Source organism: Labrus bergylta, chromosome 12 (assembly GCF_963930695.1).
Source record: "Labrus bergylta chromosome 12, fLabBer1.1, whole genome shotgun sequence".
Lineage (NCBI taxonomy): Eukaryota > Metazoa > Chordata > Actinopteri > Labriformes > Labridae > Labrus > Labrus bergylta.
The window spans coordinates 27,488,312-27,502,502 of NC_089206.1; the positions used below are offsets into that span (position 1 = coordinate 27,488,312).

At 40.1% G+C, this 14,191-nt stretch overlaps 1 protein-coding gene across 1 annotated transcript in view; it reads left to right on the plus strand.

Moving 5' to 3' along the window:
• mtcl2 (microtubule crosslinking factor 2) overlaps positions 1–14,191 on the plus strand; it is a 102,372-nt gene that overhangs the window by 68,679 nt on the left and 19,502 nt on the right. The window contains exons 8-15 of the mRNA XM_029280592.2: positions 128–677; positions 1,649–1,940; positions 3,553–3,786; positions 6,757–6,894; positions 9,172–9,288; positions 9,843–10,073; positions 10,212–10,328; positions 10,527–10,694. Coding sequence (XP_029136425.2) covers positions 128–677; positions 1,649–1,940; positions 3,553–3,786; positions 6,757–6,894; positions 9,172–9,288; positions 9,843–10,073; positions 10,212–10,328; positions 10,527–10,694 — 1,847 coding nt within the window. The remainder of the gene's footprint in view (positions 1–127; positions 678–1,648; positions 1,941–3,552; positions 3,787–6,756; positions 6,895–9,171; positions 9,289–9,842; positions 10,074–10,211; positions 10,329–10,526; positions 10,695–14,191) is intronic.

Consider the following 14,191-nt stretch of genomic DNA (forward strand, 5'->3'; position numbering starts at 1 on the left):
TTCCCTTTCGTCAGCATACAAATACCCGTTATATCAAACTAATCTCAAAATGGCAATCTAAAAATACACTACATATCTGCTTCTATTCTTCTAAACTCTTTGACCTCTCATTGTTTCCTCTCCCCAGATGGTCCTCAAGAACTCTCAGGTGTTGGTGGTGGCCTTGGGACAGGTGTTGGTCTCGGAGGAGGGGCTTCATCTGAGAACGTTATGGAGCTCCAGAGACACCTCCAGTTTGTGGAGGAGGAGGCGGAGCTCCTGAGGCGGTCTCTAATCGAGATGGAAGAACAAAACAAACTTCTGATGAACGAGATTAACCGCTATAAATCTGAACTCCCACCGCCTACGTCCACACTTTCGTCCAATTCATTAGCGTCACTGACAGATGGGCTGCTCAACGACATTCCGGTGCACAGTATCCAGGAAGGGGCGGTTCTCATCAGCACCGATGCCCCGGCCCAGGAGGAGAATCTCAGATTGGCGAGGTTACAGATTGGAGAGCTGAGTGGAAAGGTGAAGAAGCTGCAGTACGAGAACAGAGTGCTTCTGTCCAACCTGCAGCGCTGTGATCTGGCCTCCTACCATGCTCCTTCCTCTTCCTCATCTTCCTCCTCATTGAGACTAGCTCTGGAGACTGACGCAGAGGCTGGAGACTCAGCTGAGTGCCTCCCAAACAGGTATGATCAAATTTAGCAGTTTCCAATACAAGGGGTTGCTTTGGTGCTACATGAAGAACTCTATTTGTTTCAGTGAGTTTTTTGGAGTACCTCAACAACATTGTTGTTGTGTGAAAAATGTGTGACTTGTGAGACATCAATTTGGTCAGAGAAAATCCGATAACTTTCTGTAAAAAAAAAAAAAAAAAAACTCTGTTTGTTTTGTTGTTGGCTGAGGCCGCCCCTTTGCAGGCAGTCAGTAGATGTCAGTAACGGGGTTAAGGTTAACACATGCCTCAGTATCCCGTTTTTTTTCTCGGAGTAGCAAAACCAAGTTTCTCAAAATCAGGATGGGGATTTTCCCTCTTTCATAAAAACGTGATATGACGTTTACATGCGCAAACACAAAAAGGATATTAAAAGAAACCAAGTGTGCCCTTGAACATACTCATGGAGACATGGATCCTCACCGAGTAATGTGCCTTTATAGACAAAAGTGCACTCTAATAAAACATAGTAAACTACATTTTTGCATGCCCTGATTCTGTAGGGTGTATGTTTTATATTGACTTAATGTGTTTTAATCAGATTCCAACATAACAATTTGACAAGACATGTGTCCAGTCGTATCTCATGTCATCTCAATGTCTTCCAAAGCTTTAAAGATCTGAAAGACAAGCTTAAAAGTTTTTGAGAAAGCCAGCCCAATTCGACCTGACAGGAACATGATTGTTTGTTCAGACTTAAACTATTGACGCTTGAGAAGCAGCTTATTGCACGTTTTGCTCACCACTAGCTATGAAATATTATACAAATTTATAGTAAATGCTTGACACTGGAAACAAAAGTTGACGGAGGAGGATTCCTAAGTTAACACCAAATAGTATATCCCTTCTTCTGAACATTTTCTGGTCAACATTGAACTTGTGCTCCAAAAAATCTAAGCGAGGGGAAGGAGTCCTGAATGCTCTCTCTCTCTCTGTTCCCCTCAGTCCGCCCCACCGAAAAGAGCCGGTAGGGGGTGAGAACGACGCCCTGGAGATCAAGGAACAGAAAAAGAACATCGAGGACAACGCTTACGCAATAACCTCGCTCCCCGAGTGCCTGGGGCAGAAGGACCATGATGCCTTGCTGGCCATGAGGGATCAGGCTCGCTTAGTTTCCACGGCGATACAGCTCCTGACCTCCCCCGAGTCTAACTGCCTCTCTTCCTCACCATCCATCTATCACAAGGTCTGCAACGAGGCAGCGGAGCAGTGTGACCTGGAGAAACCTCACAGCCAGGTACACGTCCCGTGTGTGGAGCATGGTGTCTCTCCACAGTCCTGTCAGCTGAACCTTTTTGTTTTTCAAAGAGAAAACTCAATATATCATGCTCTGCCCGTTCATATTCTGTGATGAAATCTAATGGAACGGAGAAAATGTATTATTCTGTTGCACAAATCCACGGATAATTCAAAGTAATTGTGTTTTTAAAATAATGAGGGGTCTTATTTTTAGACATTACTCTGAGATTCAGAGACAGTCCTGTTTAGTAAAGGGTTAGATAGAGACCAGTGGCAAGAGTCTATTTTACTCATTCTGGTATAGATATACAATGTATATATGTTTATTATTTATCAATGTACAATAACAGTTGGACTCCCTTCTTGTTTTAATTCACAGAACAGATGTTGTAACTGGAAGAAATTAATGACAATCATTATTTCCAGAAGCCCAGGTTGACCTCTTCAAATTGTTGCCTCTGAGTGAACAAAGTGTTAAACCCAAGAATCGTCAGTTAACAATGATTTTAAATAGAAAAATGTATTTCAAATAGAGAGAGGCAGCAGTTCTCACACAGGAAAGCCTTGGCTTCCAGCTTCATAAATCACCTTGAACAGTTCAACATTTACTTCAGGTTATTGAACATTTCTGATTACTTATTTAAAAACGTAAACTTCTATAAAGGGAAGCCTTAGCCTTTTTTGAGATACTGATATTATGATCCCTTACAAACTTCAGTCAGTCACTGCTTGGCCAGGTTATCTTTAGCATGTGACACTTGTTATCGAATCAGCTCGTGCTCTCTCTTTGTCACTATTTTAATGTATTAACTCTAACCTCTTTTCCATGGGAGACCTGACCAAGACAGTCAGCTGCAAAAACACAAAGTTACAGCCAGAGACAAAAAGGGAGACAAATGTAAAATCAGGTCCAGGTCTTTTCATTATACATTTTAAAACATTTAAAGACACTAGCTCCTTGAGTTTCCAGTCATTCTGCAGCAGAGTCCATGCTGGGGGTGCAGAGTACCCAAAAGCCCTTTTTAAGTTATGCTTCACTAACAAACACACTGCTCTCCTCATACTCTCTTCCTGGAAGTGCCACACACCTCTCCTCTTTTGAGGAAAACAACAACGGTGTTGAATATCCAACAGCCACACCAATAACATTTTAATCTAATCTCGTTAATGAAAACCAAACATATGTGTCGTTAGAGGTCATATTATCAATGATCTATTCATAGCTCGTCTGTGTCATGGTATAAAGGATTGTAGATTTATAGTCATATGTTTTGTTAACCAAATGAGCACTGCTCCAACAAAGACAGACAGTAAATGTTAGTTATCAGATAAGACTACTGATCCGGTATGAGAAGTCACTAAAGCTGTCTAATGAATGAGATGTCATTTAGTTAGTTCGGCTTAAACATTTTTAAGGCAACAATGGGTGTTCTTACGTCTTTCTAAAAGGAGTAAAAAAACAGCCTTAATGACAAATGTTTTTTTCCCTTGAATGATTTCTGAGTTTACTGCAGTACCAGCTCCACAACTTGTCATTCATCAAACCAAGCTGCTCACTTACAGCCAATTGCGAGTTTTTGATCGTTTCTGTTATTTCTTTTTATCCCCAGATTTCAGAGCTGTCTGACCTTGCAGATCGGCCACTCGTCGGCGCTCTTACCAGCAGGCTCCAAGCTCTACATGCCCAGCTACAGTGCTTTGTGGAGCGAGTGGACGGTGTGGGTAAAGCCTCTGCAGGTGCGAGGGACCCTCAGGTGGAAGGAGCGTCTCCTCTGGCCTCACCCTGCACCTCTCTCTCTTGCTCTGGAGACGACCTGAATGGACTGAACTCTGCTGAGAAGAAGGTAAAAGACAAGAAACACAATCCTCCTTTCCACAACTTGTCACTCTGTCTTTTAAGTTCCTGTCATCTTTTTTAAAGCTCCGACTTTGGTTTGACTTCTATTTTATTTAGTCACTAGTTTTCACTTTTCTTCAGTTTTTTTTTTGTCTTTGCTCCACTAGCCAACTATTAGTTTGGCTGAATACGACTCCCAATCCCATCTCAACATGCAGCTTTATTTCTCCTCACAGTGGGGCATGGATTTACACAGCAGGCTCAAATTTGATGACAAAGACTTTTTCTTACAATAAAAACAAGCAAGAGATGAAGTGAGCATAAGAAAAGATAACGTCATGTTTCATTTTGGCTCAGCAGATGATTACCAAGATTCATTAGGATTCATTTATAAGAGGAAAAACAACTGTTCACCAGTGTTGTCCAAATACTGGGGATTTTAAAAAATGCATCCAAAGTCGGTAGAACATTACAAGAAAGCTCCCTAAATTATTGCCAACCCATGTCGTTTTCCAAGACTTATTCTTCTTCCACACTATGTGATGTGGACAATTAACCCTTTAGTGACAAATGTAGATTTGGAATTGGAAAAAAAACTTCCTTTGATTTATAAGTTGAACTCAGAATTGACCTGAAGTGTAAATCTCTCCACTTAATGCCTTCCATGTCCTGTGCATGCTTTTGAATTGACTCCTAACCTGTTTTAAGTTGTTGTTTAAGGCCTCAAATGGAGCTTTTTGTTTGCATGAACAAAGAGGATTTATTGAGGGCTCCATTTATATTGATTTATACTTCTATCAGCATATCATACAATCAATCAAAATCTGTCTGGGTTGTTTTCTAAGTTATATTCAGATGTATTTATTAACAAACTGTAACTGGGACTAGTAGCATTATAGAACTCTAAAAACAGCTCATTGAATTGGTTTGAGTGTTTTCTTTAAAAACCTTTTAATTAAACTTGATTAGAAATGGTGAGGGATTAAACACTTATTCAGGATAGGGTTTTGGTGTTTTCCTGTACTTTAAGATACCAAGGCTGCACTGTCAATAAAAAGCTAATATTTTGAAAATGTCTTTGATTTATGGTAAGAGTTAAAAATGACTACTATAGGTACAAACAATACACTACGCAACCACTTACATTGCCTGTATAATTGTATTGCTAAAACACAAATCCTGGAGTGTTAATACAGAAATCAAATAATCTGAGTTATTAAAATTGATCTTTCGTATGTTACAATAATGCTGCTGAGATTCATCAGGGACAATGATTGAGAGGGTTTCTCACAGCACGAGACAGTGAACTTGGTTTAAAATAGATTTCCAATCATTCCTCATTAATCACAGATTCAGTCATAACTGATCCACAGTTTTTTTTTTTTGCTAGTGTTGTAGTCAAGACCACAGTTAACGAGACCAGGACAAACCTGAGTGCTTCGAGACCAAGACTAGATCGCATCAACACAAAGACAAAGGCATCTTACGTACAGGGGCGTGTCACTCACTTAGACCGTAACTCTGGAGAGACTAAGGCTGTAGATGGGGGGGAGAAAGTGTAACTACATATGAAATGAAGTTATTTGTTGTTTTAAAAGGAGCATTTTCCGTTTAATCACAGTAATGACGTGGATAAAGTAACCTATCAGTGGTGGGCTTGACCAGTCTTGATTTAAAATCCAGAGTCTGCCTAGTTTGAGGCCGAGACAAGACTGAGTAGAAATGCTTTCAAATCCAAGACGAGACCGACGAGGCCTTCAAAAACTGGTCTCGAGACCAGTCTTGAGACTAAAACCAATCTTGATTACTACAATACTAACGATTGATTGTCAGGGAAGAGAATACACTGCATTGTGAATTACATTACCCCAAATAACATTTAGCATATGACACGTAATGTAACAAAAGCACATGGAATTAGAATCAACTATCAATTGATCCATGATGAGCCTCTTTCTACTGTTTTTCCCTGACCCTTGACTGTCAGGAACATTATTAAAAAAAAAAACGATATGATAGGAATTCCAAATTGGACAGTTTTTCTATCTATCATTTTTTTTTTTTTTTTTACATGACATATTTTCTATTTAATCTCATTTAATTTGCCTGTTTGAAGGGGACACATTATGTTTAGACTCCATTAGAGGCCAATTCTGAGTCCCAACACCCCTCCGATGTCCCTTTTTCCTTTCTTCCCTTCCCCCCCTGCACCCCTTCCTCCTTCCCTCTTCCTCTCTGCACGGGCACCATAACCGTCGTTTTCTGCACTTCACCTTCATGTTCCCCATCCCCTTACTTTTTAAACCTCCTTTCTCTCCCTCCTCACTTCTACTCCTCTTCATTATTTCCTCTTGACTCCTCCTTGCTCACCTCACATCCTTTTCATGCTCTTCCTTCTACTCCTTCCCTTTCCTCTGCTTTGCTTTCCCATCTGCACTCACTGCTCTCACACCTCTTCCACCTCTGTTGACCTTTGCTCTTATCTTTCATCCTAACTGTCTTACTCCTTCTCTTTGCCCTCCCATTGATCCCTTTTCTCCCCTCCTTCTTCCTCCCTTTCCTCCTCTATTCTCCCCTATCCTTCTCTTCTTCCCTTTCTTGTTTCCTCCTCCGTCTCCATTTTCTTACCTTCCTCTCAGCCATTCATTCTGCCCTCCATCCTCCTTTTCTTTCTCTTCTCAACGCTCTCCTTCTCGTCTCTGACAAAGCTCTTTTTCCTCTACATCCTTTTTTTCGTCTTGTGAGATCCATGACCAACTCTTTCTGTTTGGTTTTTCATTTTATTCTCAATGTTGTCATATGGACGGACGCCATTTTAGTCGTATTGTTTTATTCTTATTGTGTGTTTGTCTTGTTTTCCTCTTTATTTTTCTCCATCATGTTTGTTTGTTCCACCCCTTCCCTCCCTCTCTATTTTTATTTCTGTTTGTTTGTTTGTTTGTTTTTACTTCATTAACTTGCCCATGCATGCATGCAGCAGCCTGATTATAGGGATCAATCAGAGGCGGTGGTGAAAGGTCAAACTGAAGAGAGCAGCCAATCAGACATCAGGGAGACGAAAAAGCAGGAAATCAGCCAGCTGGAACAGGGAGAGAAGGAGGCAGGTGAAGCACTGGTAAGTGGCTCGATGTGACAATCATTCACATCATGACGGGTTTGATTTTCACCAAAGAATAACGGGAGCCTGAAATTGTATCCCCAGTCCTTCCTAAAGCCAAATGAGATCGAGTCAGTATTTCCCAATATGGTGACCGTGATGACATTGCTCAGGCTTCGTCCATGTTTATTAACGGTCTATGGTAAAAACACAGGAACACAGTACATGACATATATACTGTGTGTGTATGAATGTTTCACCAAATGCATCAGAATGCAACCAAATAAGTTGTGTTTATCATTTTAAATCTCTATTGGTTTTTTCTTTTTTCAAAATAATGTTACACTAGGATTAAAGATGTTTTCTAAAACAAATTTTAATCAAGCAGATGAGAAAATAATCTAAATAATGTAGCCTTAAATTAGCATGTTAGCTTTTATTAATTAAGCCATATTGAAGAATAGGCTGCTTTACTTACAACTGTTTTAAATATTAAGAAAAAAGTTAAACCCCCATCTGCAGAATATTTTTCTTTTTTTTTAAAGCCTTATAAAACCCATTATTATGTCCCAGAAAGTAAACCTCTCATAACCACACTTGCTGTGTTAGCGCCAACCACCACCTCGTGCAAACACACAACAACAAGCTGTCCTGTAAAGGTTTATTAAAGGCTCATTCATACACACAAATAGAAACACATGCATCCAGTAACTGTAAGTCACTGATGTGGTGTAGCTCTGGAAACTCATGGTAGCAACACAGTACAGTAAACATACAAACATCGTCAGATGTGAGACTGACATGAAGAAAAAACAAAAACCTTTTTTTGGTTGACCTTTTGTTGGCCTGTCTCCATGGTAACCAGGGCTGTGTGTGTGTCTGCATCTTTATCTGAGCCGGAGAGAATGGGTTTAGAGAAGAAGGTGGAAACTAAATGACAAAGAAAAAGTATCACAAAGACAGAGTTTTTCATCCAGGCTTTTATCAAGTTTCAATAAATATTGACTCTCGATAGAAAAAATATACAAGTTCTTTGTTCATGTGAGGCAAATAACAATCTCTATATCCGCCATGTTCTTCTGAGCAGTGTCACCTGCTGGAGGGTGGATTGCTAAATGTTGGCTGTTTTCGAAACCGCCTACTACATACTACTGTCATATGACTTTATTAGAGAGATAGGACAAAGAGAGAGAGAGTGGGGAATGACATGAGGGGAATCACTGGTTGGATTCAAACCCAGGTTGCCAAGGTAGCCTCCGTACATCAGTTTGACATTTTACTTTGTCTAAAAGTAAATTGAGATTCTCATTAATAAGTGACCCCTAGCCCTAGCCCAGATTTGGTGCATGATTTAGTTTTCAAAGAATCATCAAGTATTGATCCTGAACAGCTCCTGCTTCTTAAGCAAAAATGTGAGCCTTCAAAATGAGCAAACTATTCTTTTGAATGTTTATAGCAGGTAAGTCAGCCTCGATTATACGGTATAAGGTGTTTAGAAGCATTTGGCCTGAATGCAGAAATGTAAAGACATTAGAGGGGATCATCTTCACATGTTTTTATTCTGACACACTCCATTATATTCTTTTGTAATATCTTCAAAAGAATACAATAGTAATACATGGTGTTATTGCCAGAGTGCACCTAAATAATAAAATGTTTAAAATATTTGCTGTCAGGCTGCTTCAGTCGCAAAAGTTGTCGCCCAGGAGCACCTTCCACTTTTTCACAACATGTGAGTCATTTTGAATCAGAGGTCAGAGTCGTATTTCTGGCTGACAGTGAGGGCTGTAAACGACCGGGTGGTGTTCAGGGTGGAAGGTGATGGGGGGGTGCGGAGGCCGAGCCCAGTGGAGGGTGAAAGAGGACGTTAATGGTACAGCAGTGGGTCGATGGATCGCACTCACTCAGCAGCTAAATGAGGCATGAGACAGTGGTGTGCATGAGTGAGGTTTGTGTGTGTGTGTGTGTGTGGGGTCATACAGTAGCGTGCTGTAGCTGAGGTGTGATTTAAAGGGTGTTCTGGCACAAAACTGCCATGTCATGTTCTTTTCTCACTATGAAGTGTCTCCCTTTTTCATTTTCTTGTGCCATGTCTTCTATCCCAAGATTGTTTTTCTTTTCATCTTTAATTTCCCTTCATTCCTGCCTACTCCCCTTCCTTGTGTTCTACACATACTTGTTCTCGACTCACTTCTTTTGGCCTTATTTCTTTCTTTCCATTAGTACTTCACCCAACCCCCTCTATTTCCTCATCTCCGCCTCTCATACTCTGCTATCTATCCTTCTCCCCAACAGCCTACAGACGACCTCCAGACTCAGCTGTCTGAGGCGGAGACGTTTGGTCTCGGACCTCAGGAGGAGCTGGAGAGTGAAAGGCAGGCTCAGAGAGAAACTACTCTCAAACTAACACAGGTCAGTTTGTAGCAATGACAACTGTCAATAAACATAAATCTGAGAACTGAACTTGAGGAAATAGTATCAACGCCTGACACACACTGAGGGACAACTTTTAACAGAAATGTACAGAAAGAGGAACCCACCGTTTTCCAATCAAGTTAAAATGACCAAATTTATATTGGATGTTGGGTTTTTTATGTATTTTTGGTGTTCTTGTACCTTGGTGGAAAATATGTTAAAAGATAAGAAAATCATGTTAAACAGGTCTTTAAGTGTTCAAACAAAACTTATTCCCATTCTTGAATCAATTGCAAATCACATAAACTTCACAGCTAGAGAAACAGAATTAGCTATTTTTGCTATAGTTAAAGATATTGTTGCATGATCTGCTTGGTTGACAAAATGAAAATTGAAAAAATAGATGCTGACACTTCTTGAATTTCTTGCATTTGTAAGCATGGGTTTTTGAGAGGAAGCAAAGAAATGGTCCCGGTTTGTATCATCAAAAGCAAAAATATACAAAAAGTTTCAGCCTTAGATTCACCCTGGTTTGTGTTTCCCCATCTCAGCTCCACGAGGATCACCAGAAGGCTCTGCTCCATCGGGACTTCCAGCTGCAGAGTTTGGGCCTCCAGGCTCGGCTTCATCGGAAGCTGTGGAGCCAGGAAAGGACTCTGCTGGTCCAGGAGTCTCAGCACCTCAAACAGGCCTTGTTGGTGCTGAGCCTCAAACTGCGCTGCTTCCTCAAACAGTGGAGGCTGGGCTGCAAGAAAGACGCAGAGTGGAAAGACATACTGGAGGTATGACTGAGGAAAGGGACATTTAGCTACATTTAGTTTAATATTACCTATGCAAATGTAAAAAAAATTTACTAACATTTATCAAATATTTGATGCATAAATAATGACAGGATATCCTTGACTGATTTTTATTCTTAGATGAACAGCCTGAAGGACCTCTATCTGCTGTTGGAGGAGGATAACCTGACAAGCCCCACCCACCAGACTGACAAGAGGGCTGCTGCAGACGCACAACCACTCAGCCCAACTATCAAGGTAGGTAATGTAACACACACACACACACACACACACACACACACACACACACACACACACACACACACACAGACACACACACACACACACACACACACACACACACACACACACACAGACACACACACACACACACACACAAACAAAAGTGCGCTAAAATTGCAACCTCTTGCATGCATTTCTTGTCATTCTATGTAGTCAAGCACGGTGAGCAGCACTTTGGCAGACCTGAAGGTGGCGCTACAGGATCTGAGTGGAGAGTTGCGACAGGATAGACAAGGCTCCCAGGAACTCACCCAGCAGTTTGCAAAGGCCAAGGCCTCATGGGAGGTGGAGAGGACTGAACTAAAGAGCCTCATCACACAGGTAAGAAACGTTACAGTGAAAACAAAGAGCGGGAATAAATGTTGATAGGTAGAGTGATGGGCTACATGATTCATACGGCAGTTTCTGTCAATTTTTGGAAGAGTCTTAATTATTTTACAGGAAATATTTATGTTGGTGTTGTCTGAGAAAGATGGTGTCATATATTTGTTGTTCACCAATCAGGATTAGGTTGTGATTACAGCTAAATCTGTTGACGGTTGTTGGGCTGTGTCTGCAGGTTGCCAAGCAACTCCATAACAAGATTCCAATATTAAATTGTTAATGAATAGGCCTAATAGTAGAATTAAACTTCCATTGTGTCTCTTAAACATACAACATAAAGAAGTGTATTACAACGTTTACAGTAAAATATCTAAATTAATTCAAAACATTTCACTAAAGCTGTTAGTAAAAAAAAAAATTGTTTTAATGTTTTTCCTTAATATCCTTAATTTTATAGTTGTAACTGGACATGTCTTGTCGTGGTAAACAAAGTCTCTTTGCCCGGTCGGTTTCGCCTGTCCTTCTTTACTACAGTCAACAAAGAGTTTGTTTTTTGTAGCAGACGACTGGCATGATTCCTCACCAGGCTTAACGTCATCTTTCTGCTTTGTATTGATTGAGAGCCCCCTGGTGGTGGTATCTACTCACTGTGCCTTTAAGTATTTGATGTTGTACCCTAATATTCGAGATCAAGCTTTAAGTTGGTGTAATGCAGCTTTTATTATCTGAAACCAATGATCCTACTTTTATATGATATTCTGCAGACGTTTTAGCTATAAACCTTTGTTCTGTTTAAAGTGCATCTTAGTGTGTCTGTATTAAAATGTTTTATTGACACAATAAGGCTGAGATCCTGATGCAGCAGTGTTAAAAATTCATCCCACTCCTTTGATTCTGTATGCTACAGCACTGTGTGTCGTCCATTAATCAAACAGGCAGATCTAGTTTTCTTTGGTTAGTCTGCAGTTTTTTGGAGAGTGGAGACATAAATCCACAGTTAAAAGCCTTTCGACACGGAGAAAGTCGGGGCAAAGCTAAATGAATTCAGGACACGAAGGAAAAAATTAGAACCATGGGAAGATTAGGCAATACAGCCTCCGCAGTGAATCAGTGCAGGGGCACATTGTCTATCGACTGCAGCGAAGTTTATGACCACCAACTCTGACAAGTAAAAACAAACAAGCTTCTTAGGTTCTGTGACTTTTGCTTGCAAACTTTCAAGCCTGTGCGCCTTGCTGTCTATAGTCGGTAAAGGAATGATGAAAAGACAATGATTGTGTTTCTGCTCAGAAGGAGCCAACCAATCATTTGGAAAAGTTGATCTCAAAATTGACAACTTCATAAAAGGTTGATTGCTTCCATTTTATCTACGGGCCGTATATTGCACCTGCAGGTTCTTTTAACCTGTCTGTCTTTATGTGTCTATTTATTTGGCTGTCTGTCAGTCTGTCTTTAAGTTTCAACGTTTCTTTATTGGTAACTAGAAAGATCTGTTGTGCACACAGGAGATGCAGCGTTGCAAAGATCCACACAACAATCTGTCATTGCAGGCTGTAATTAATGGTTTTCATTTTTCCTCCTCTCCTCCTCATTGTTTTCTGTCCGTCTCATAACAGCAGCAGAGGCAGTAATTGTCTAAGTGTTAATTAAGAGCCTCTGAGATAGAACGCAGCCTGTGTGTTGCCGTTCGGTATATTGAGACAGAGAGAGCGATAAAAGAAAGAGAGTGAAGACGAGAGGCCCGTTAAAGGTTGGCAATTAGAAAAAAAAGGCTTTTCATGTGTTCTTACCTGCTACCTCAGTGTAGATCAATTACCTTTCTATTGTAATATGTCATATACCTTTTATTTTAAATCAATATTTCCCATTTATCGCCTTCAAGTGAACATTACTTGAGAGATGTTCAATGACTCATCTTGAAATATAACAGTGTGGTCATACTTGCACGTCCACTTTTGGGATCTGATAGCAGACCAGCAAGGACACTTCCTGGAGAGTCAGGAAAAAAAACAAGTTTTTAATTTACTAAATGGCTATGGATGTTTTTTAGTATATTCAGATAATTACATGAATGACAGATTCCAAACAGTAGGTATAGGCTCTTTCTAAAACAACATTAGAAATCTGCATGATAAATAGCGCCCTCCACCATCTCATTCTTCATAACAGATATCACCACATTCTCCAAAAACAGACATTATTCATATTTTCTCCTTCTATTTACTCTCACAGAGATGTCTTTCACTTACATCATCCATTACGGTAACATCTGTTGTTTGTATGTCTATTCATAGTCCTGTCATCATTTTCTCATTTTCTCTTTATGTCACTTTATTGTTGTAGTGTTCTCTCACCATTTAAGACTAAATCAAATAAATCAATAGTGCTTTCACTCATGAATCAATATTCTACTTGATGAGCAAAAAGCCTTCCTTAAAGGTAAGGTTTACACTTTTAGAGACAAACAATTTTTACAAATAATTTGGTGATTCTGATGGTAACCACAGAAAGACGGCATTCTAGTTTACTGCTCACACATTTCCAATTGTTAAAGTAATCCACGTTAGGATTTGGTTGATCTTTCTCAGTCAAGTCAAACCCCATTACCAGGAATTAGACCAGATGACAGAAATGTCAAGAAAATGCTGTCATTTTCCTTTTTTTCTTTGTTTACCCAATGTAAAAGGGGCGGCTGTGGCTCAGTCGGTCGTCCCTCAACCTGAAGGTCAGAGGTTGGATCCCCAGCTTATGCAGCCATATGTTGATGTGTTCTCGGGCAAGACACGATACGATACGATACGATAATGATCTGACACAGAAGGGAAGAAACACAGAGGAAGGTTCCTAACTGAGTGAAATGACCCGGAAGCATTTAAGTGGCAGCCATGATAAGAGCCGTTCAGTTCTCTGAAAAGCTAAGGAAAGGTGGGTCAATGCTTCCTTTATAGCCTCCTTTAGCATAGGATACACTGGACCATCCGCAACATTTAAAGCGAGTCGCGCATCCGACCGTTCACAACAATTAACAATGATCGTAAAGTGACACAGATCATGTAAGAGACATTTTTAGCAAAATTATGTTTTATTCAACTTAATTCATTCACTTAAGAATGCTTTGTGCAGTTGTACATTTGTAAGCTTAAAACATTATGTATAGCTTGCACAAATGTAACAGTTAATATCATACCATTATACTTATTTTAGATTAATTTTGATTTCTGAGTAGACAGGAAGGTGATGGTTTCACTTTTGTTACTCGGAGCCTATATTGCTTTTATTTCAATTCCTTGTGGTAATTAGGATTATTTCACTAATAAGAGGCACAGGGGAAAGTTTTTTAGATGCGTTTTTTTGTAGTCCATTTTCGGAACATTGTAGTTTCACAACGGCAGACCAACGTCATTAACCTCCGCCGGCCCCTCGCATTTAATGACGTTGCCTATAGTGGAAATGTGGTCGGATTGAAAGTGGGTAGTACGGACAATTCGTATGCA